The sequence below is a fragment of the Pongo pygmaeus genome, chromosome 1, assembly GCF_028885625.2.
Source record: "Pongo pygmaeus isolate AG05252 chromosome 1, NHGRI_mPonPyg2-v2.0_pri, whole genome shotgun sequence".
Taxonomy (NCBI): domain Eukaryota; kingdom Metazoa; phylum Chordata; class Mammalia; order Primates; family Hominidae; genus Pongo; species Pongo pygmaeus.
The window spans coordinates 19624639-19649835 of record NC_072373.2 but is presented as its reverse complement, the minus strand read 5'-3'; the positions used below and the strand labels follow the sequence as shown (position 1 = coordinate 19649835).

The 25197-nt window shown below is 42.4% G+C and overlaps 1 protein-coding gene across 1 annotated transcript in view; it reads left to right on the top strand.

Annotated features, from left to right (window-relative positions):
* Positions 1 to 3116, top strand: part of URB2 (URB2 ribosome biogenesis homolog) — a 34544-nt gene extending 31428 nt beyond the window's left edge. Inside the window, exon 10 of the mRNA XM_054448006.2 lies at positions 1340 to 3116. Within this exon, the coding sequence (XP_054303981.1) occupies positions 1340 to 1537 (198 nt within the window). The 3' untranslated portion in view covers positions 1538 to 3116. The remainder of the gene's footprint in view (positions 1 to 1339) is intronic.
* Positions 3117 to 25197: the final 22081 nt, after the last annotated feature.

Here is a 25197-nt window from a genome sequence, read left to right as displayed (position 1 = left end):
TTTCTGAACTATCACATGAAAAGGATCATAACTTTGAAGAATAGCATCATCTTAGAGACAGAAACAAATTGCCTCTTTAGGAATGTACTTCCCAGTGGTTGCCTTTGTGAATCAGTTCTTCTGGTTAATAAAATATGTCCTCATTAGAAACTGTGTTTGCAGAGACACATTAACTCTTTCAGGTTATCAGGGTAGCAATAAATGATCAGCCAAATTTCAGGCCTGTCTGCTGATGCTCTACCACTGCTTTGGTTTTTTTCTACTTTTTAAAAGTAATGGTAAAATACATCTAGTATAAGGTGAATTTTACAAGCTTAACTGTTTTATGTGTGCACTTCAGTAGTAGTACATACATTCTTATATTGTGCAGCCATCACCGCCATCTGTTCCCAGAACTCTTCATTACTACTGCTTTTTAGTTTCAGTTACTAGGATTTCAAACTCTGCTCAGCCCACATTTAGTTGAAACCTGAATGGATGTGGTAAGTGTGAAGAGAACCTGCTCCCCCAGCCTTTTAGGTTGGTTTGATATTAGTCTGAGTCTCTTCTCTGGAAGTTTGGGTGGAGCATCAGATAAAGCCAGGTTGGAGCTGGCTGCCACCCCCACTCCTGTGCTCCAGATTTTAGTTAACCCTGAACTTCAGGGGAGAAGTGCATCTTTAGGTATGAGGACCAGTTCAGCCATTCCAGGCCTGTTAGGAATTAAGTGCATATTGTGCTGTTCTTGACATAAATAAAAAAGGAATCTATTAAATGGCAATCATGAAATCACTTCTGCTCTTGGGTGATATGATGGGATCTAATTACTAGTGTAGGCTTATCAGTGGTCTGTTTTGGTAGTTTCAGAGCCTGCCTGCTGCCTTGCTCTGGGGTGAGATGGGGTCATAGTGTTATAGTGAACGTAGTTGTCATTGTCCCACAGGGTTGGCATAGCTTCCAAGGTGACTGATGGCGTAGAAGAGTTTGACACAATGGGCAGGCAGCTTATCTTCTTCTAAGGTTTTTAAATTTAAAGACTCCAGTTTTTTAAAATGCCCCTGGTAAACATGTAAGCATCATTTACTGAACAGCAAAGCCAGCCTTGTGCTTTCATGGAGTTTTATTCCAGGTTTGTGTTTGCTTGAGTTAGCTTCTATTTCCCCAAAATACAAACTTTAAAAATATGAGTATTTAAATATTTGACTTAGTAACAAAATTATAGTTTACAAGTGAATGTCAATTTTTTCTCAATATGGAGATCAGTTTGAAATTGTCAGTGCGTCCCAAGACGTTGTCGGCAGGTGGTGCGGCTTGATCTCTGCCCCCAATTGTTCTCACAGAGGTTTGCCTTTTTCCACAGGTGACCTTATATCCAGCTGTGAAAAGTCTGCTGCAGGAGGGCATTTACCTCATCCTGGACCTCTGCATCGAGGCTGACGTCCAGTTCCTGCGGGCCTCGCTGCAGCCGGGAATGAGAGACATCTTTAAGGAGCTCTATAATGACTATCTCAAGTACCACAAGGCCAAACATGAAGGAGAGAAAAGATATACGGCCTAAGGCCGTGGGACAGAAGAGCTGCCAGGGACGCTGTCCAGAGGCTTTGGCTGCATGGTCTGAAAGAGCTGGAGAATGAAAGACTTAAGATGTTCTAATTCATAGTATTGGTATAGATAGAAAATCCTTTGGGGTTTATGGAGTATATTTTGATGTATTTTACATCGTGTTTTTCTTACTATTTTTTAATACATAGTTTTATGCAGTAAGTATCGCAATAGAATCCTGAAAATTGACCCTGGGATGAGATTAATTCAATAGAAAAATTGCTGACTCTCGGGACGTTTCTGTGTTTGGTTCTTGTTTTGGCTCAGTGGTTTGGTGCTCCCTCGTCTGCACTAGGAACTGCATAAAACTTGGCTTTTTACTTTGGGTACATGGGCATATAATTCAGCCCTGTTTAAATATATTTGCCTTTCACATTCTTCGAGTAACATGGGAAGTATTCTTGAAATGTCACTTTTTCTGCCTTCCTTCTAAGTATGCTTTCTGAAGAAGTCAGGGCAAGTTAAAGTCTGTGGCCTGAGGTGTCTGCTCTGGGTAGCGATAGCGGGCACCTCAGGCAGGTGGGTGATCTTTAGCACAGGTGCCAGGGCTCCTGCCTGCTCCTCCTGCATTAGCTCTGTGAAGTTCATTTAGGAATTTTTTTTCCTATTCCGTTTAAGAAATAATCCTAATTGTTTTTTCTTATTATCTAAGCAATATATTTTTATTATAGCAACCTCAGGAAAGAAAAATAAAAGGATAATTAAAAAAAACTCATTCATAGTCTCAGTTACCTAGATAACCTCTGTTGTCACCTCGGAGTATCTTGTTTTAGTCCCTTTACTATGTGTATGTATATAGATGTGTATATAAATATATATAGTAGCTAAATTGGATCATAAATGCATTTTTTTAAAGTTACCTTTTTACCCGTGTAATATTTAAGTAACTATGGGTCAGTGAAAACATTTGAGATATATTTTTTATTGGCTGCGTAGTAGTCCATTGAGTAGATATTGTTGTTTTATTTAATAAGTACCTCATGGTTAGACTTAGGTATCTTTCCAAATTCCCTTTTGTAGATGGTGCTTGCAGCCGAACTGTTTTCAGAAGATGAATTCTCATGAGTTGTGTTATTTGTCAGAAAACCACATCATTTTTAAAGGATTTATATAAATATTGCCAAGTTGCCCCCTAGAATATGTACTAATTTATTTTCCTGCTAGTGAGTCAACTTTAATATTATTGATTTTTGTTTCTTTGTGCTTCCTTGATAGGAGAGAGATGTTATTCTGTTTTGAATTTCTTTAATTACTAAGAGATTATACATTTTTCATATTTACCATTTTTATTTCTTATGTAAATTATGTGTATATAATTATCTTCTGTAATAGCACATTTCTCAATTGGGATATTTACTATTTTTCTTATTCATTGTCTTTGTGGGATTCATGTTGGAATTCCCTTTTCAGTTAGTTCAAAATGCAGACTTTTAAAGTTATTTGAAGGATCATCCTTAAGCAAAGGCTTTTTTTTTTTACACTATATTTTCAAGCAGATGTGATTGGAGCAGACAATATAAAATGAATGTCTTTGATACCTAAGAGAAATGGCCCGTGTTTTATGCTCCACATTTGATTTTATTTCCTGTGCTATCTTGTGGGGGCTGGGGGGCAGTCCTGCCTTACGCACTGCGCATGTCATCTGTTCCCTTCCCTTCCTCATCTAGACTGTGTGTGTGCAGAGAGGCTTTCAAAGCTTTGGCCACCAGAAATGTCTTTGGCTGGTCTGGCATCCTTTCGCTTAATGCTTTGTGTTGACAGAATTTTGTTTCTGTGGTAAACTCCCAGAAGGAGCCTCGAAGAGAGTCTGGTGGCGCCATTTCTTGTTCACAATTGGAGATGGGTGTTGGCGTGAGCGGGTGACCTTTCAAGGACACGAGCTGTAAACAAGCGGGAGCTAAAACACGGTCTTAGGTTTGCCCCTGGTTCAAGTGCCCAGACCGGAAGCTCACTGTCTCTGAGGCCTTCATGGAGCCATGGCTAGTTTTTCCTGTGCTGGAAGTTCCTGAAGGCCAGAGGTGAGGGGACCATCCTTTCCCCCTACCTTGGGAATGTTGGGGGAGCTGACGAACGTGGAGCAGTTTGTCAGGTGTCCTGGCGGTGGCACTGCAGGGCCTTTAGAAGGGAGTGCAATGGCTGCCAGGTAGTCAGCCTTGAAGGAAGGGAAGGAAGAAGAGAAGGCTGGGACTCCACCTCCTCCCTGCACAGCTCTGAAGGGCTCTCTGCTGTGTTCCCATTTCTGGGGAAGCAGTCACAGGTTCCTCACAGTCATTTCTATTTGAACTCTAAACGCTTCTCAGCAAAGAATTTGTTTTAACTCTGTTTTGCTGATTCATAGGGTAGAAGAAACGTGTTTCCGGCTGGCAAATATGGAGGCTCTGTTGTTCATTTTTATCCTGTTAGAATAGACCTCACAAGCAAAGAGAGTTGGCCTAGCCAGCTCTCCACATGGCAGAGTCGGGGACTCAGCTGGGGAAACGGCAAAATGCTAGGCTTCAGAGAAACTGTCCCCACCGGACTTGCTATGACTCCAGACCCCCATCACCTGACAGATGTGTGTGAATGACCTGTCTGTACCAGGCACGGAGACATGGCCCTGGTCCTCAGGGAGCTTTCTAGTAGGGGACATTGACAACGAGCCAGGAAACAAATGGGCCAGGGGGCGATCGTGGGGTTGGCAGCAAAGCAGACAAGTTCAGTGGCTGGAGAAAGAAGTGATATTTGAACTGAGACCTGCCTGGGTGGTGAGAGGCGCCCCTGGAAGGGCCTGGGGTGCTGATCTTTAATGACTGCACTGAATCCATGTGGCAGCCTGGTTTTGGCTGAGAGCAGACACCTGAAGGGAGGGGTGGGCGTAAGGGGAGTTGGGCAAGAGAAGGCTCAGTGGGGTGACTCTGCCTGGGATGTTGCCTTGGGGGTCCTGGACAGTATACATCAGGGGGCCCCCAATGGCACAGACAACACACAGCCCCGTTCTCGACGTTGCCCTTGACCGCTGCTTGTGGACCACCGTGGGTGGGTCTCCTTCACAGCCTGTCTTCTGCAGCTTCCCAGACTCAAGCCTCCTACAGTAGCTGTGGAAACTGCCCAATGTTAAGGAGTGATGTGAAGTCTCCAGAAAAAAAGACAGCAAGGAGGGGGTTTGTACTTAAAGGGATTTGGGGGGAATTTTTTTTTTCTCGGTTTCTCTTTTTCATTTTTCTTTGGAGACAGGGTCTGGCTCTATTGCCTAGGCTGGAGTGCAGTGGTGCAATCCTAGCTCACTGCACCTTCCAACTCCTGGGCTCAAACGATCCTCTTGTCTCAGCTTCCTGAGTAGTTGGGACTACAGGTGCACACCACCACAACCAGCTAATTTTTAAGTTTTTAGTAGAGATAGTCTCACTATGTTGCCCAGGCTGGTCTGGGACTCCTGGCCTCAAGCAGTCCCCCCTTCCTTGGCTTCCCAAAGTGCTGGGATTACAGGTGTTAGCCCCTGCACCCGGCCCTGGTTTCTCATAACTCATAGAGGTTACTTTGATTTATTGCCAGCGTGCCAGGCTATAGCCTGAATTCTTTTGTCTAATAAGCTCACACATTTATTCTTTATGTCTCATAAAAGCCACTGTAGAGGGAGCAGCAGTGTCGTTTTTGATTCCTCATCCCCTTGTGCAACTTCTGAACACTCTCTTTTTTTTTTTTATTTTACTTTGTCGTTTACCTTTTCCAGCTTTTCCAGCAGACAAGTTCAGTGGCTGGAGGGAGAGGTGATATTCACCCTTTCCCCCTCAGCCTGTATGTCTCTCATGTCTCTTTAATGGATGTTACTTCTGTTGCCCTGTACCTTCTTGTCGCCCTGTACCTTCTTGTAGCCACGTCCTTCCAACACCATTCTGCCATCCCCACTCACTGACTTCTCTGCCCTCCCTCCCTGGTGTGTCTGGGCCACCTCTCCCAATCACTCCTGCTTGCTGGTGACCTCTCTTCTTTCCCAGTGTTCCCTCTTGTTTCCTGCTGATATTTTTTGTAGCCTCATGTCCACACTGGGGACCCTTCTGAAATGTCCTGACCCCACGTTCCCAGGACTGCCATCCCTGCCCATCTGCCATCGCTGATGTGAGAACTCACACTTGAGCCTCCTTGTTGGACTCTTCCTGGCTTCCCTTGCTCCTTTTTTTTTTAAGAGGCTGGAGTACAGTGGTGTGATCCTAGCTCACTGCAGCCTCCAACTCCTGGGCTGAAGTGCACCTCCCACGTCAGACTCCCAAGTAGCTAGGACTACAGGTGCATGCCACCACGCCTGGCTAATCTGTTTTAAGTAGAGATGGGATCTCGCTCTGTTGCCCTGGCTGGAATTGAACTCCTGGGCTCAGGTGATCCTCTTGCCTCGGCCTCCAAAGTGCTGGGATTACAGGTGTAATCCACCGTGCCTGGCCCAATGAGCCTGTTTGTAATGTCCTTTCTTTGGCCTGCCCTGTTGTCCCTCTACCCAGCTTGTTCCCCGTTGCCACCGTGACCACTGTGCCTCACTGGCATCCCTAGGTCTGGTGCCTCCTTCCTCGGCTTTGGAGTCCCCTGATTGTCCTGCCCTCCCCTCAACTCCAGAGCCAGCTCTGTTGAGGGAGAAAGGAATGGAGTCATGGGGATTGATTCTCTACAAAATCCTGTTCTCTCTCTTCTGCTGGGGCCACCTATTGGGAGGAAGATCTCTTTTTTTCATCAGAGGGAGAAACATCCATGAGGCAGCATAGCTTTGGGATGTTAGGAGCTTGTGGAGACTGGATTGTTTTAATGGTTTTAATGTGAAGTTCTGGTTGATGGTAGAACATAAATGTTTGGATGAGAGGAAGGAAGAGGTTTGTGAAATGCTCCAGAAAGAACACAACTAGTAGTAGTGGGAGTGGTTTTTCATTACAAAGGAGGATTGAGGGGATGTGACTCAGCAGACCAGGCTCAACGGAGGTGAAAGTGTGCTGGGGCCTGGGGTGAGAAACACACTCAGAAAAATGAGGCCATGGGAAATCCCAGCAGTAACGCCTGGCCGGCTGCCAAAGTGGTGATAAACAAGCACCCACGGAAACACAAATCAGTGCACAGCCCTGCATCTTCCTGTACCTTAATGTCATGCTGGAGGGCATGGCCAACTGTTTCCCAACTATGTCCATTTCAAAGGCCGAGAATGGCTGTTCTTGTGGGGACAAATGTGGGTGCCGGTGACATTCAGTGTCTGGTATTCTCTGACTTGGCATGCAGCCTGCACTGGTATTTTCTCTAAGCCCTCTTTGAGCTTTATAACAGATTAAATCAGGCACACAATCTCTTCCCATCTAACCATAGCCCTCTGTCTCTCGAGTCTCTGCTATCACTTTCCCTGCTGTTTATAGACACACACAGAATACTCTTAATTTATCTTGAGTATCGATCCTGTTATCCTCCCACATTTCCATCAGCCTTTTCTCTGGACTACAATTGTAAGGAGTCTACCTTTAAAAAGAAATTATAAAACATTTCTTTTTTCCAACTATTTTCTAAATAGTCCTAGTGGTTGTCCCTCCATCTTCCTTCAAAACCTCCGAAGAGTCTCCTTTCAAAAAACAAATTTCTGTTTTTGAAAAGAATTTCCAACAATTATAAGGAGTCTACCTTTGCTCCTTGGTCATCCTTCCCATCGAAACTGCCCTCTGAAAGACAACTGGGTCAGCTTCAGCCACCTGGCTTCACGAATGTATGGTAGGTCCTTGACCGTCACTGGACACCCTTAGCTGGTTGGACCCCCCCGCTGGCTCTCTGCATCCTCTAGGGCCTCGACTATCTGATGCTCTTGCTTACCTTTTTCTCTCCCTTCCCCTAAAATACTGGTGTCCTCAAGGATTAGTCCTTGACAATTCTCTCTAGACCTTCTAACTTTCCTGACCTTCCACTCCCCATGTCACCATTGCCTCCGGGCAAGTCCTTCTCAAACTTGCCAATTTCTGCTCATTGGATTGAGTTGAAAATCTGGAAGACATAACTGATTCCTCACTCTCCTTCAGTCCAGCTCTCACTAGCGTCTTCCCTCTTTTCTTTTACTGTCTGCGGTCCCTCATCCTAGAGATTGGTTCTAAATAGTCCTAGTGGTTGTCCCTCCATCTTCCTTCAAAACCTCCAAAGAATCTCCTTTCTTTTTTCTTTTTCTTTTTTTTTTTTTGAAACAGGGTCTTGCTCTGTTGCCCAGGGTGGGTTACAGTGGCATGATCTTGGCTCACTGCAGCCTCCGACTCCCAGGTTCAAGCGATTCTCCCACCTCAGCCTCCTGAGTAGCTGGAACTACAGGTGCGTGCCACCATGCTTGGCTAATTTTTATATTTTTTGTGGTAGAGACGGGGTTTCACCACAGTGGCCAGGCAGGTCTTGAACTCCTGACCTCAGGTGATCCACCATCCTTGGACTCCCAAAGTGTTGGGATTACAGGCATGAGCCACCACACCTGGCCTTATGATGACTTTTGGAAACTCCATCTAAAATCCCACCCACCTGCCTTGACCATACTGTCCCCTTTTCCCTGCTTCATTACTTTTTCCTCAGTATGTGTTGCTCTCCAATTTACTAGGTGTTTTGCTTATTCATGTTGTGTGGTGTCCTTTTTCCCAGTAGAAGTTAAACTCCGCATATGCAGGGATCCTGTTTGTGCTACTCACAGCTATGAGTATGGACCCGGAATGGGCACCTGGCACATAGTAGGTGCTCAATTAATACTTGTTGGATGAAGAATGCCCTGGGAATACTGGGCTTCCAGCAGAGTAGAACAATTTGAAAACTGTGCTCCACCCGCCTGCCTCCATAAATGTCAATAAATGCGTCTTCGTAGAATAAATATTTGAAAAACAAGTGACTGTGTGAATTAAATTTTCCATGCACTATGTGTGGCTGTGTGGCCTGACTGTACAGAGGCTGCAGTTTACAACAGCAAAGTGTTGCTGATGCTCCCTATTACAATGCGTCATTGTTTCACTAAATACCCACAGCTTAGGTTTTCAGAAAATCTGGAAATGTGACATTAGCTTCCTGATTGTCTCAATTTCCAGATGCATTCATCCCTAATCCAGCAAATGTCAGGAGGGCTGCTTTATGCCCTGGGGGCTGAGGTTTCAGCACCTGTTTGCCAGACACTTAGTTCTGATCATCATTGGGATTGGAGATACAGGCAGAAGACAGCTCTGCCAGATTCGACTTTCTGATGAGGCTCCTGTGATATGCACTGCTGCTGGCGCTGGCTTGTGGTGCTGGAAATGCAGGGTCTGGTGGCTCCCTTTGCAATGGGAAGTTTCAGAGGAGCTGGGCTAGTGAAAAGCAGCTGTTTGGAGCAAGGGCACTGGGGAGACTTAAATGTCCACTTTCTTCTGGGATTCTCTGGGTGGCATTTGTATGCCACTTTTGATTGACAGGTTGTCAGAATGATAGCATGAACGTCCACGGCTGGTGCCTTACGCGTGCATGCAGCAATTGCTAATGGTTTCCTCCAGCTTCTTGAACGCATATTCATCACAGATGGGGCATCAGTCTGAGGGATTCTTCTTCCCTCCTTAGAAGACAATGGGGAGAACTGCCAAGGTTCCTTTCAAGGTCTCCAAAAGGGCAAACGTTTCTGTCTTTGGAATGCTCACTTTGGAATGCTTTATGGAAAACTGTCCAAATCCCAGGTGGTATTTCCTTTTGCTGTGTGGTGGGAGCAGGTGCAGTGATTCAGATGGCTGCATGCATTGGACAGACACCTGCAGCAGGGCAGACAGAGCTGTGAGCTGGGGAAATAAATAGCTGTTCTTGCCTGTGGGCTTCTGGAGTACGCAGGGTTTTGTAATTAACCTTTTGTTTATCTTATTGAGCAATTTTGTTGCTGTGAAAAGACTATATAAGCAGAGATTAGGAGATGGCTGCTCAAAACCCAGAGAGTGGTGGGGGCAAAATACCCTCTCTCATCTCAGAATCCGTTTTAAATCTTCATCTAGTTCTTCAGTAATCTGACAGCTGCCTCACTCTGGCTAGTCTTGGGCTTCTGGTGTGTTTGAAGGCTGCGCTGTGCTGTGTTGAGCTCCCTTCTCAATGCTCAATTCTTGAGTACCCTCAGAATCAGAGACCTGGGGTGTGTCCAGGAATAAGAAAAAGCTAACATGCTTCTACTCAGGAACTGTAACTTCTACCTTTCTCCTCAAGGCTGAGGTTTTTAAACTGGCCTTCAGGGGAGCCACAAACCCGCTGAGACCCCATACCAGTTTCTGCTTGTATGTACACTTTTCTGGGTGGGCCTGTGGCTTCCATTGATTCTGCCTTAGTGCAGGCTTCCAGAAAGCAAAGTAAGAGATGGAGGACACAGGTGCTATTACTTTATTATGGAGTTCAATCTCAGAGAGCAGGAGTGAGGGACGTGGGGCACCAAGTGTAGAAAGAGCTAATAGGAGGGCATGTTCTACCCCTGCCCTGCGGGCTGCACCTGCATTGTCTGGGCATCTGGTGGGGGAGTGGGGAGGAGGCCTCTGTCAATAGAAGAACTGGGGCCGGTGGTTTGGTGCTGTCAGGTTGTCTGTAGGAGGTCAAAATCCACACAGCTGGAATGAGAGACAGGTGAGGTCCAGAGGCTCTGCAGTGGGGCAAAGAGGTATCTGATGCAGATTCTCCAATTACCTGCTTAACTTCAAGTCTGCTTCATACAGTTGTATGGTTTGTGCACTGCCCAAAGGTTCCTGGCTGAGGGAACAAGTTGGGACCAGAATCTGACCTGAGCTCTCTTTACAGAGTCTTGTACCTTTGTCCACCCAGAGCAGGTGCCTTTTCCAAATTAGCTCAGGGGGAGCTCTCTTCACCTGGTTTTCCAAAGTGACCAGTCAGGGGTAGGTTGCCCCCTGTATTAGTCCATTTTCATGCTGCTGATAAAGACATACCCGAGACTGGGTAATTTATAAAGAAAAAGAGGTTTAATGGACTCACAGTTCCATGTGGCTGGGGAGGCCTCACAATCATGGCAAAAAGCAAAAGGCACGTCTTACATGGTGGCAGACAAGAGAGAAAATGAATACCAAGCAAAAGTGTGTTCCTCTTATAAAACCATCAGATCTCGTGAGGCTTATTCACTACCACAAGAACAGATGGGGGAAGCCGCCTCCATGATTCAATTATCTCCCACTGGCTCCCGCCCACAACACATGGAAATTATGGGAGCTACAATTCAAGAGGAGATTTGAGTGGGGACACAGCCAAACCATATCACCCCGTCCAGCCTCCTTTTCCTTAGCTCCCTTCACATTCTAGTTTCTGCCCGTGCCATCAGGCCCTGTGGCCCAGACCAGGCATCTTGAACTATATCCCAGACCCTTCTCATGAACAGAATCACTGCTCATAGGTCTTCCTTTTTTCACCTGCCCTGCGCTCTAGTCTAGATTCTGATTTCTTGTTGTGAGTTGGTGTTGCCTTGGATTTCTTGTGCCTGCTCAGATCTGTGGATTTGGCCCTAGGTCCTTTTTCTTTCTTCCTGTTGGCCTCCTCAGCTCCCTCCCTCCTTTCTGCCAGGTGCTCCCTGCAGGCCTCAGCATCAGGGCTACCTCTATTGACGGGGGATCCTTGGGCGTTAGGGCCATAGTTTTTCTTTGGTGAATAAATATGTATGGCTTATAAAACATATGTGTTTCTAAATTTATGAAATTATATGTATGTTTATACATTCATTCGTGCTTTCATTTAACCAACATTTATTAAGTTTTTTACATAGCAGAAACCACTTCATAACTGTGAAACTCTGGATAAATCACTTAAGTTTCCTGAGTGTCATTTTCTTCTCTGTGAAATGGAGGTAATAATAATTAGCTCCGGTGTGGTCCTGCACCTTGAACAAGATAGTGGACTTTAAAGGGCTTCATCAGATGCCAGCCCAGAAGGTGTCCAGTGGGTAAGAATGTCCCCCTGATGCCATCTCTTCACCTGGTTCCCAGTGGGGAATATGATGTAGTGGCTGCTACCCAGGAGCTCATGGCCATTCTGCCCAGTTCCAGTATACACGAGCTCTCTGGGGATGGCACCTCTCACTCTGCCATGCAGTGGTGAGAAGTAACTATTCTGAAATTGTCTTATCTCAGCCCTACATACTATCTTCAGTGTCTGTGTTTTATTTTTCTTCTAGAACATGCCTCCCAGAGTTGTTGAAAGAATTAAGCTAGGTGCTATATGAAGAGAACTTAGAACAGTGTGTGGCACATAAACAATAAGGGTTCAATAAATAGTGGCTGTCATCATCCTCGTCATTCTATAGCCAATGAGAGAAGTGAGTTGAAATAAAACCTGGCTTAAGAGCCAGGTGTATTGGAAATTATTTGCGTTGGCCCGTTGCCTGTGGGTGTCTGGAGAAAACCATCGGTTCCAGTTCCTGGAAACAGACCAAGCCAGTGCAAAGGTTTCTTGATGTAAGAACACAGTGAATCTGGTCCTGCAAGTAGGCAGATGCCCTGGACTGCCATCATGGTATGTGGCCTTGTCATCTGGGGTCTTGAATTAGGGTTTTCATCTCTCTGGGTTCACCTCGCACTGCTGCTTGGTCTTTAGAATAAAGATTGAGGTTATCAAGACCTAGAAAAATGACTTTTCTGAACTTGAAATATTTCTTTTGAATGCTCAGGAGGCAATATACTTTTGTTATTCAGAACATGGATTCCAAGTTAGATATACTCAATTTGAATCTCACCTGTCATTGATAAAATTATCCGTGTAACTTTGTGAAAACCACCTAACTTCTCTGTACCTTAGTTTCATTGTCAGGAAAAACTGGGGTAATAATTATAACTACCTTATATTGTTGTTTCAAGGATTAAATTTGAAATGCACAAAGATCCTTTAGTACAGTCCCAGGTAGAGAATAAGTGCTGTTATTATTATTTTAAAAATTTTGTCCCCAACTTTTTATTGTGAAAATTTCAAAATTATAGAGGTTGAAAAAATAGTGCAATAAACATCCATATACTCTACCTATATTAAAAAATTGTTACTATTTGACATATTTGCTTAATTTCTCTCTCTACACACACACACACACACACGTTTTGCTAATGCAGTGTGAAAAGAAGTTGCCAACATTATATTTCACTCCTAAAAACTTCATCCTGCTCCTAGTAAAAAGGACATTCTCCTACATCCCATAATGCCCATCTCTTATATAAAAAAAAATCAAATTCCATAAAACCCTCTATTGTCCGGTCTATAGTCAATTTTTTTCACTTGTTCCAAAAATATTTGCACAATGCCAAAGAATTACCTCAAGGATTACTTGCTGAGTACGATTAGGGAGGAAAGTATCTTTATTATAGAAATATCGGTCCATGTTAACAATAATAAGTAGTGGTCTGCGGCAGTGTAATATGAAGTGCATACCACCACCTAAGATGTATCACTGCCAAAAATTTTACCTGTCATCTAATCAAGCCTGTAGACCTGCACTGTTCAATATGGTAGCCACTAGCCATGTGTGGCCATTCAGTGTTGAAATGTAGCTAGTCCAAATTGAGATGTGGTGCAGGCATGTATTATCTACGTTGTAAAGACTCAGGATGAAGAAATAATGTAAAATCTCTCATTGATTATTTATTTATTTTGAGATGGACTTTCACTCTTTTGCCCAGGCTGGAATGAAGTGGTGCCATCTTGGCTCACTTCAACCTCCACCCCCCTGGATTCAAGTGATTCTCCTGCCTCAGCCTCCCAAGTAGCTGGGATTGCAGGAGCACACCACCATGCCCAGCTAATTTTTGTATTTTTAGTAGAGATGGGGTTTCACCATGTTGGCCAGGCTGGTTTCAAACTCCTGACCCCAGGTGATGCACCTGCCTCGGCCTCCCAAAGTGCTAGGGTTACAGGTGTGAGCCACCGCACCCAGCCTCTCACTGATAATTTGAAAATATTGTGTTGAAATCAGCATTTTGTGAGTTAATAATTATTAAAATTAGCTTTACCTATTTTACATTTTTTAAAACGTGGCTACTGGATAATTTAAAATTATGTATGTGGTTCACAGATTTTTTTTTTTTTTTTTTTTTTTTGACACAAGGTCTGGCTCTGTCACCTGGGCTGGAGTGCATTGATGTGATCCTGGATCAAGGGATCCTCCCATCTCAGCCTCCTGAGTATCTGGGACTACAGGCGCATGCCACCACACCTGGCTAATAATTTTTTTTTTTTTACTTGGTAGAGATATGGTTTTGCCATATTGCTTAGGCTGGTCTTGAACTCCTGGGCTTAAGCAGTCCACCCACCTCAGCCTCCCTAAGTGCTGGGATTACAGGTGTGAGCCACTGCGCTGGGCCGGTTTACAGATTTCTACTGCACAGCACTGCTGTAGACCTAACTTTGAGAAAGTCAGGTGGTGGAGGAACAAGGCAAATGATATCACAAGGAAACAATCAGATAAAACCAGAATGTGGGGCATGTTTTAAACTCTTCAAAACGTCAGTGTCATGAAAGAAAGGAAAAGGTGAAAGGGTTATTTTAGATTAAGAGATTATGAGATAAAATCAACAATATTTAAACCTTAATGGGAATGTTCCCCTCTCCACCATCACTAAATAAAAAGCCATAAGAAATGTTCTTAGAAGCTGTTATTATTAAAGATAAGCACGAACTAGATGGTGAAGGTTAGGTTGTGCACTTCAATGAGGACATTCCAGGCAGCTCAAGAGAGGGTTGTTAGTAGGTTCTTCTGGAGGTTTTGATTGGAAAGTATGTTGTTGATGTCTTAGAATGTCAAGGTTGGAGTGATTCTAGGTAGTCAGACAAGATCTATTCTGCCCACTTGGGACAGAGTGGTGCAGGAGAAGGACATTTATGTTGAGACATCACAGAGCTTGGAGACAGGGTTTGGTGGGTTGTCTCTGTGGACACTGAAGTTGGTCTCAAAGGTCAGAAGTTGGGGTTTATAACAGAATCAGTGATGGTAAGATACATAATGGAATTTAGGAAAAACCCCGACCTTAGCTACTATTCTCTTTGTGGTCTTTGCCATTGGTTCATTAAGCTTGAGTTGCTCTCCGTAGCTGTAGGCAATAAAGAATGTTTTGGCACAGAAAAAGAAAAGAAGAGAAGAGAAAAGAAGAAAAGAAAAGAGAAAAGAAAAGAAAAGCTTGCCTTTTGGAGTTTCTAATGTGGACACAATCCTACTGGAATCAAAATCTCCAGCACTGAGCCTGGAAGCCGGAGGCTGGTGATGCTGTACTTGTCTCTGCAGGATTTGCAGGTGTTTCATTTTTATTTGCTACCTCTTTGAAACAGCTCACTTTCTCAGAGCTTTGAAATTGTTTCTGCTCTATTTCATTTTAGAAACATCTGAAAACCTACCGACAGAGATGAGTTTTATGCCAGCTCTGGGCTTTTCTCCATCCAAATTACACATTTATTGAGAATAGCTATGTTTATAATTTCCACAGAACATGAAAAGATCATTTAAGAAAATTGATAAGCAGGGTGCTGTACACCTTTTATTATATTTGCAATGTATTTCTGACTTGGGTTTTTGGTAAAGTTTCAATATTTTATTTTCAAGGTATCGTGTTGGCATGAGATCTGTTTCTTTTTTCTCCCCTGGTCAATGAATCTCAAATCAGATGTTAAATCAGAAATACTGGAATGGTCCTATTTTTCAGTGCTGGGGAAAAGGCATTTGGGAATTCCTGTGTGTATTTGCCCTAAGAGTTTCTGTGATTCTTGGTGACGTCAGTAGTGTTTCCTATCCCAAAGGGATGCTGCTGTATGAACGTGTTCTGACTCTACAGTGCAGCTTCTGGTCGGAAGTCATGCTGGTGTAAACATGTGTTTTCAGGCTATGAGGTTGCACAGTATCAGAATAACCTTCTGTTGCTCTAAGACATGCCTGCAATAGAAACCACTTAGAGGGAAGCTAGCTGGCTGCATGCACAGGCAGGGCTCACAGTGTGGCAGGCCCCTGATTCAGAGTCCCTATGTCCTAGGGACTCGATTAAGCTTGTTAGCAGCTTTAGAAACTTCACTATATCAGTAAATCAGCATCAACTAGATACTTAGAGCTAACTTACAATATCATGATAACCAAACAAAAAGAGTTTTCACCATGGACAAGATTCATCAACAGTGACTGCGCTATTTAAGCTCTTAACTAAGGCACGAGCTCTACCTGGTTTCAGAATCCTCAGGAAGCTGGATTCGTCATCTGGAGGGTTGCTTGCAGAGGACGACATTATGTGAAAGGAGCTGCATTGTTCTAAAGGGTATTTCATGTTGGCCTTTCCACCAAGATTAGGTTGATTTTCTCAAATGTGCTACCTGCAGCTCTCTTCTTCCTTCAAAACCATGTCAACATGAAACACAATGAAAGATATATAAATCGCAAATGGCAAAAAACCATTCACAAGCTTCAATATTTTAACTTTTATTGGTGCCAGATTACCTAGAAAACACCCTACAAATGATCCCAACATACCTGTGACCAATTCTACACACTGTCCCTGGATCTGTCCTCCTCTTCTTCCAGTATGATGAAGTTTAAGCCAGGCACATGGCTACCAAACATAAAGACTAGATTTCCTAGTCTACCTTGCAGCTACATAGTCATGTGGCCAGTGGGATGTGAGGTGAAGTAATGCACACACCTTCGGGGTCATTCCTTCAAAAGTAAGGGAAATACATTGTCCTTCCTGCTTTGTGGAGTTCAGCCACCTTGGATCATACAGAGGAGGCAAATGCTTGGGGGACGGTCGATGACCAGGGAGAAGGAGCCTGGGTCCCATGCCTTGAGTGCCGTGCCTGCTGAGGCAGAGACATTGATTACAGTTTGCTAAACACCCTCGAGTTCCCTGACTCCCCTCCAGGAGTCAGGAAGAACTATGTTCAATTGTGACATATGATCGCTTCTGGGCTGGAGCACACACAACTCTCCAGCCTGATCCTCTCCTCTGAGACAGGTGGGGATGACGGAGATGCAGATGTAGGTAACAGCTCCACATGGCACCCTGGTGATCTCGCAGCATCTACATTGACCACCTAGGCACTGGCTTGCCCTGCAGTGAATGTGAGTCTTGCCAGAATGCCTCACGGCCCTCTCAGAACACAAGAAGTTGACAGGCATGATGAAATTGGAAATCATCATTCTCAGTAAACTATCGCAAGAACAGAAAACCAAACACCGCATATTCTCACTCATAGGTGGGAATTGAACAATGAGAACACATGGACACAGGAAGGGGAACATCACACTTTGGGGACTGTTGTGGGGTGGGGGGAGGGGGGAGGGATAGCATTGGGAGATATACCTAATGCTAGATGACGAGTTAGTGGGTGCAGCACACCAGCATGGCACATGTATACATATGTAACTTACCTGCTCATTGCGCACATGTACCATAAAACCTAAAGTATAATAATAGTAATAAAATAAAATAAAATAAAATAAAATAAAAAAGAAGTTGACAGGCTTGTGTGAGCTGCTCTGAGCCCCCGCCCACAGCCTCCCTCTCCCCCTGCTCAGCTGTTACACCGTTTCTCATTGCCTCCTGGTTCTGAGGAGGTGTGGGGCTTTGCGCACCATCTCTCTCAGAATAAAGCTGCAGACTATAAAACCACATGGTTAGAGGTGGGAATTAGCTCCTCTGCAACGGGGTGTCCTACAACTCATGTTGTATTCACTGGGCCTCTTGTTTCAGAGTCATCCTTTTAGTGTGTGGGACAAGGACTTCTGGAGTGGGCACCTTTGTCTGTGTTTCCTTTCACGGCGTATGTACATAGTAAACTGTCACAATCAAAAAGGGGCTTCTTGTCGCTTTCCTGGCTGAATTTGCTAGGGGTTGGGCTGTGCCTCTAAGTCTTGTGCTTGTTAAAAAGGGAGAATCAATGTGGATCCTTGCACCACTATTGAATGAGCTTCCCAGAGGATCAGTCAGATCCACAGCAGCCATTGGCATGAGCAGGGGAAGAACCAAAAAGTATTTCATTGTTAAGCCACTGAGATTTCAGGGTTGTTTTTCAGGCAACGTAGCTTAACTTAACCTGAAGAGCACATTGACTCTTTGTGGAGTAACTTCATGCAGCAGAGTCACCATGTTATTCTAGACATGCACACCAGAGAGAAATACAATTCTACCTGTTTAGGCCACTGTTAGTATTATTTTTTTAATCACAACCAACTGGGTCTGTATCCTAATGACCTCCCATGAGTCTTGATATCTCATTTGAGAACTATTCAATAGCAAGTGCTCAATAACTGTTTGTTAATGGAACCAAGGCACGGTAAAGTCTAATGACCTATCTCTCTTTTAAAATAGAGTATATCATTCTGGTGGCCACAGCCCTCTGCCAGATTTCATAATTTTCTCCTGAATCATGTTGGATTAGCATGGGCAAGTTCTTTGATACATGAATAAATGATCAAATAAATCTCTGTTCATCCACTTCTCCCTCCATCCCTCTTTCCCTTCACCCTTCTCTCCATCCACCCACCCAACCATCCATGCATCCATCCACCCACCCACCCAGCCAACCATCCATCCACCCACCCATCCATCCATCCATCCATCCATCCATCCATCCATCCATCCATCTATCCATCCAAACAGGAAAAAAAATATATCTGCCTTCATGGAGCTTATCTTTTTACTAGTAAAAGAGCCAGGGGAATAAAACATTTTAATTTCTTATTCCCTATTCCCCAGGACTCTATTCCATTAGATATAGTTTTCTAACAACATGTAAAAAATTAGGCTTTTATTTTCTTGGTTGCAATCATGTTTATATCATGACTCACTGATACTATACCCCATATCTGATTATACTCAGGAGCCCTAAGTTTCCTCATTTTCATATACATAGATAATGTTTTAATTTTTTTTTTACTGATAGCTATCATCTTTTTGTATGTCCTACTGGCTGAGTTTTATTTCCAGGGGTTAACCTTATTTCCCAGTTTTGGGGACATTTTACTTCTGTGTCTAAATGACATATCTTACAGAAAATTCACTCATTTATTTAACAAATACTTCGGGAGCAGCAATTATGCACCATACTGTTATAGGTGCAAGGGGTATAGTAGTGAAGCAAATAAACAAGTCTGCCCTCATGGAGCTTGTATTCTAGTGATGCCATGAAGATTAATGTGCCATCTAGCTGTAATTACAAAGGTATTATGTGAATGAGGCTATAAGGAAAGTATTTTGATCAAATTATTTTAATGCTAGTTAAAAGTGAATTTAAGGAATTTGCCTAAAATCAGTATCATAATTTTTTTTTTTTTTTTTTGATGGGGTCTCACTCTGTCACCCAGGCTGGAGTGCAGTGGTGCAATCTCGGTTCACTGCAACCTCCGCCTTCCAGGTTCAAGTGATTCTCCTGTTTCAGCTTCCCGAGTAGCTGGGATTACAGGCGCCTGCCACTGCGCCTGGTTAATTTTTGTGTTTTTAGTAGAGATGGGGTTTCACCATCTTGGTCCGGCTGGTCTTGAACTCCTGACCTCGTGATCCACCCACCTCGGCCTCCCAAAGTGCTGGGATTACAGGCGGGAGCCATCACACCTGGCCAAATCAGCATCATAATTTAAACATAAATGTATAATTTCTTTACCATATGAAACAGCAGTAAAAATGTTGCTTAAAAAGTTGATACAGGTTCACATTTTTCTTCAATGAACTTTTTCTGGTTTCTGTAATTAGTCCTATCAAGACGTCAGCCCATTCTCCCTAATTATCATTTCATTTTCTTTCTCATTAAGATTTGCACTCAATATATTTCACTTTTGCGGAGCCCTTGGATCTTAGCTACCATTAATTTCAATCTATATTATGCAAACCATTTCATGAACAAAAATGATCGTAGATGATTCTCAAATGAATGTAATAGTTTTGCTTTTATGTTGAAACCCAGGAATATCTTTTGATGAGCCAAATTGTGACTTTTTAACTTTATGGTGGTAGGCATATTAGTTATTTCTGACTTAAATAGAAACATCTGAATATTTTGTTCTATATTTCAAGCTGCATGATGAATATTACCTGGCTGACATTTCAAGTAATATTTTATTTGACAACTTCATGTATTTTGATGTAGGTTCTACTAATACTTCTTTCCCACCAATCCCACTTTATTCCAAATTCTTTTTATTCTTACTGCTTTCTTTCAATACCTAATAAAAATCTTCATTTATAAGGCACTTTATTTCCATTATAAAGAGAAGAACATCTTTCAAACCACAATGCTGTATTGCATAATCAAAGCTATAGTTTAAAGGGAGCTGTCTCATTTGCTTTTATTTATAATATGATTACAAGTCCTGTCATTATTTACGAGATTAAAATTTCTATTTACAAGTAAACAGTAAGAATCACTCCTCTTTATATTTTGAAAACAACAGAAGGAACACAAAATAGCATTGGCATATGGATTCGCATGTTACACATTTCTCTTAAAATTGGTTAGAATAGGTTAGAATTTTGCTTATTGACATTTAAAAATAATATTTATGAGATAATGTTGATTCATGTTGATCAAAACCAAATTATAACATTTAGGTAGGGTGAACCCATCCAAGTAAATCTTTATTAGTTCCTTAAGTTTAACCTCTATCTCTCTCTGGGGTTTGTTTTTGTTTTAGTGTTTTTTTAGGCTGGGTCTGGCTCTGTCATACAGGCTGGAGTACAGTGTGCAACCTCTGCACTCCCAGCCTCAATCCATCCTCCTGCCTCAGTCTCCCGAGTAGCTGGGACTACAGGTGGGCACCACCATGCCCTGCTCATTTTAGCATTTTTCATAGAGACAAGGTTTCACCATGTTGCCCAGGCTGGTCTCGAACTCCTGAGCTCAAGCAATCCACCTGCCCCAACCTCCCAAAGTGCTGGGATTACAGGCGTAAGCCACTGCACCTGGCCTGGGGCTCTGTTTTTAATCAGCAACGTAGACTACCTGCACTCCAGGTTTTATCTCAGAAATCATAACCGTGGCTCTCTGTATAATTCTTATTAAAATATGTATGGTAAGTTCCCTGAAGAAAATACAATCCATTTTTTCTTACACAGACACACACACACACAGAGACACACATACACACACATACATACAACCTTGGTTCAAACCAGTTCTCCAGAGAGCTGTGAATGAGACGATGTTGGTTTGGCCACATACAGAACTTCCTAAACCCACATTATTTGACTTTATACTGACTGTGATTAAGTGGGTGAATTGCAAATGCATGAGTATAAAACTCGTCATGGTATTTTTTTGTAAAGATGTTGTCAAGGACATTATCTATGACATCACATACTATTCTCTTTATAAAGACTCATGGGGTACTGAGAGGTATCAAAAAAATTGGGGCCATCCTAAACTTTTATTAATCTTAATGATATCACAACTTTTATAATTCATTTTCTTCCTTTTTTTGCATTGGCCACTAGGAATCTTCAATTTTTTTGGTATATTCTTGGCTTCCAATCAAGACAATATGAGATATGATTCTAGAGGATAATCAGACTATAACTTCTTTTTTGGGGGGTGGGGTTGGGGGGCAGGGACGGAGTCTTGCTCTGTCGCCCAGGCTGGAGTGCAGTGGCGCGATCTCAGCTCACCGCCTCTACCTCCTGGGTTCAAGCGATTCTCCTGTCTCAGCCTCCCAAGTAGCTGGGATTATAGGCATGCGCCACCACGCCTGGCTAATGTTTGTATTTTTAGTAGAGCTGGGGTTTCTCCATGTTGGCCAGGCTGGTCTTGAACTCCTGACCTCAGGTGATCCACCTGCCTTGCTTTCCAAAGTGCTGGGATTACAAGGCGTGAGCCACCACGCCTGACCCAGACTGTAATTTCTTAACCATGTTTTTTCTTCATCTTGACTTCTCAACTATTTAGCTTAAGAGCTTAAGGCTGTGGGCTCAGACCTAACTACTCTAGCTTTGTCATTTACTAGATATATCACTTTGTGAAAATTACTAAAAGCTTACCTGCCTTCCTTCTTTCCTTCCTTCCTTCCTTCCCTCCTCCCTCTCTCCCTCCCTCCCTTCTTTTTTTCCTTCCTCCCTCACTCTCTCCCTCCTTTCTTTCTTCTTTCTTTTTTTTTTCTCTCTCTCTCTCTTTTGCTCTTTCTTTCTTTGACAAAGTCTCGCTTTGTTGCACAGGCTGGAGTACAGTGGCGTGATCTTGGCTCACTGCAACCTCTGCCTTCTGGGTTCAAATGATTCTCCTGCCTCAGCCTCCAGAGTAGCTGGGATTACAGGTGTGTGCCACCACACCCAGCTCATTTTTATATTTTTTAGTAGAGACGGGGTTTCACCATATTGGCAAGGCTGGTCTTGAACTCCTGGCCTTAAGTGATCTGCCTGCCTCAGACTCCCAAAGTACTGGGATTACAGGTGTGAGCCACCACTCCCAGACAGCCTTTCTAAATTCTAGTTTTTTCATCCAGAAAATGGAAATAATAATATTAGCTATTATAAAGAATTATTGATGATTAAATACAATAATGTAGGTAAAAACTTTAATATATGCCTACCACATGATAAATAAGTAATTTTTGAAAATTATGTGTTTGTATGCTTCTCAGAAACCTTATAAAAACAAGGCATTCTATCAGCAAACAAATGAAGACCTTTATGACCTTTTCTCTTTTCATGCTTGCTCAGACTAGCAAAATATTTTTCTGCCCAAAGAGTGGCAACGATGAGTAGAAGAAAGAGCACAGGCTTTGGAATTGGACAGAGGTGGTGTCACAGCTCAATCTATAAATTATTAGCCGTGTGAATTTCAACTGTGCATCCTTCTGGCTCCATCTGACCAGTCCCGGGTCCTGGGTTTCCCATTTCTACCTTGCTAGAACTCTATGATGTCTGTCTCTTTCTGCTCCTACCATGTAGGTTCCAGGGCTATAATCCCAAAAGCGGAACAATAACAAGTGTTGGTAAGGATGTGGAGAACTTGGAACCTGGGTGTGTGGCTAGTGGGAAGGTAAAATGGTACCTTTAGTATGTTGTGCTACTGATTATATTCTGACGTTTCGCACCACCCTATAATAAACAACCTCTTGACTTTTCTGCTATTTCTCCTCTCAAGTCCTCATGATAGCCATGGTGGGCTCTTTGTGGCTACCTGTGCCATGTGACCCTGTCTCCTGGTCACAGCTGGATTGGACCAGAAGGCAGCTAATATACGTCAATTGTTGTTCTTTACTTTAGGCCACAATTGAGGAATTTAAGGGTTGATACCTGCCTTAAAATGTTCCTTCCTAGGAATTTGGAATTAAGGCAGAGAGAGAGAGTGGAGTCTAGACCAGTAATTTGCAAATCACTGGCCATGTTTTCTACCATATAGGTGGGAAGAGCAGTGAAATCCAACCTGCCAAGGAGAAGGAAGCAGATGTTTTCCACAGTGACTGCACCATTTTACCTTCCCACTAGCCACACACCCAGGTTCCACGTTCTCCACACTCTTACCAACACTTGTTATTGTTCCGCTTTTGGGATTATAGCCAGCCTAATGGGAGTGAGGTGGTATCTCATTGTGGTTTTGTTTGATTTGCATTTCCTTAATGATTAGTGACACTGAGCCTCTTTTCATGTTCTTGTTGGCCATTTGTCTATCTTTTTTGAATACATGTCTATTCAAGTCCTTTGCCCATTTTTAAATTTGTTTATTTTATTGTTATTGTCAGAGTTCTTTATATATCCTGGACATTAACCTCTTATTAGATAAATGATTTCTAAATACTTTCTCCCATTCTATGTGTTGATGGTATATTTTGATGCACAAAAGTTAAGTGCATCAAAATATATTACTAATAATATATAATTAGTAATATATTATTAGTATAAGTAATATAAGATATATTACTTCTCTTTTGATGGTATAAATTATCTTTTGATGGTATATTTTGATGCGCAAAAGTTCTTAATTTTGATGAAGCTCAATTTACCTATTTTTTTTTTATTACCTGTGCTTTTGGTATCAAGTCCAAGAAGTCATTGCCAAATCCAATGTCATGGGCTGGTGCCCTGTTTTCTTCAAAGAGTTTTATAGTTTTAGGTCTAAATTTAGGTCTTTGATCCATTTTGAGTTAATTTTTTAATATGCTGTGAGATGGGTACAATTTATTCTTTTGCATGTGGATGTGTGGTTTTCCCAACATCATTTGTTGAAGAGACTATCCCTTCCCTATTGTGTATGTTTGACACCCTTGTCAAAGACCATTTGACCACAAACATGAGGGCTTATTTCTGGGCTCTCTATTCTATTGTAGTGTGTATACATCTGTCTTTTTGCCAGTACGATACTGTTTTGATTACTATAGCTTTGTAATATATATTGAAATCAAGAAGTATGAGATCTTTAGCTCTGTTTTTCTTTCTCAAGATTGGCTGTTTAGGGTACTTTGACATTCTATATGGTTTTTCTATTTCTGAAAAAAAAAACCACTGTTAGGACTTTATAGGGGTTTCATTGAATCTGTAGATAGCTTTGAGTGTTACTGTAACCTAAACAATACAATGTCTTCCAATCCATGAGTATGGATGTCACTGTATTTATTATTTTTAAAAAGATGCCTTCAGCAATATTTTGCAGTTTTCAGTGTACAAGTCTTTACCTCCTTGGTTAAATTTATTCCCACGTATTTTATTATTTTTGATTACATTGCAAATGAAATTGTTTTCTTAATTTCCTTCTTGGTTTGTTAAATGTAAATGTATAGAAATACAATTGATTTTTGAGTGCTGATTTTGTATCCCGCAACTTTCCTGAATTCATTTATTAGGTCTAACAGTTTTTCTTTTGAGTATCTACATATGAGATCATGTCATCTGCAAATAGGGATAATGATACTCTTCCTTTCCATTTAATGACTTTTTCTTCCCTCCCTCCCTCCCACCCTTCCATCCTTCCTTTCTCTCTCCTTTCTTCTCTTCTCTTTCTTTTTTTTCTTTCCTTCTTTACCCTTCCTTCCTTTCTTTTTCTTTCCTTCTTTCCTGTCCCCTTTCTCTTTCTTTTCTTTCTTTCCCTTTCTTTCTTTCTTTCTTTCTTTCTTTCTTTCTTTCTTTCTCTCTTTTTCTTTTTCTTTCTTTCTTCCCTTTCTTCCCTTTCTTTTTCTGTCTCTTTTTCTTTTTTCATTCTTTCTTTCCCTAGTTTCTCTGGCTAAAATGTCCACTACTGTGTTGAACAGAAGTAGCAAAAGTGGATGTCCTTGTCTTGTTCCTGATCTGAGAGAAAAACCTTTCAGTTTTTGACCATTGAGTATGATGTTAGTTGTAGGTTTTTCATATGTGCCTTTTGTTTTGTTGAAGGAGTTTCCTTTTACCCTAGTGTATTGACTGTTTTTATCATGAACAAGTGTTAAAATTTTCAACCTTTTTTCTATATCAATTGAGATAATCATGAAGTTTCCCCCATTCGTTCTTGGAATGTGGTGTGTTATATTGATTAATTTTCATATATGGAACCAACCTTGCATTCTAGGAATAAATTCCAGTTGGTGGTGATGTATAGTCCTTTTTGTTTGTTTGTTTGTTTTTTGTTTTGTTTTGTTTGTTTTTTTTTTTGAGACAGAGTCTTGCTCTGTTGCCAGGCTGGAGTGCAGTGGCATGATCTTGGCTCACTGCAACCTCCACCACCTGGGTTCAAGTAATCCTCTTGCCTCAG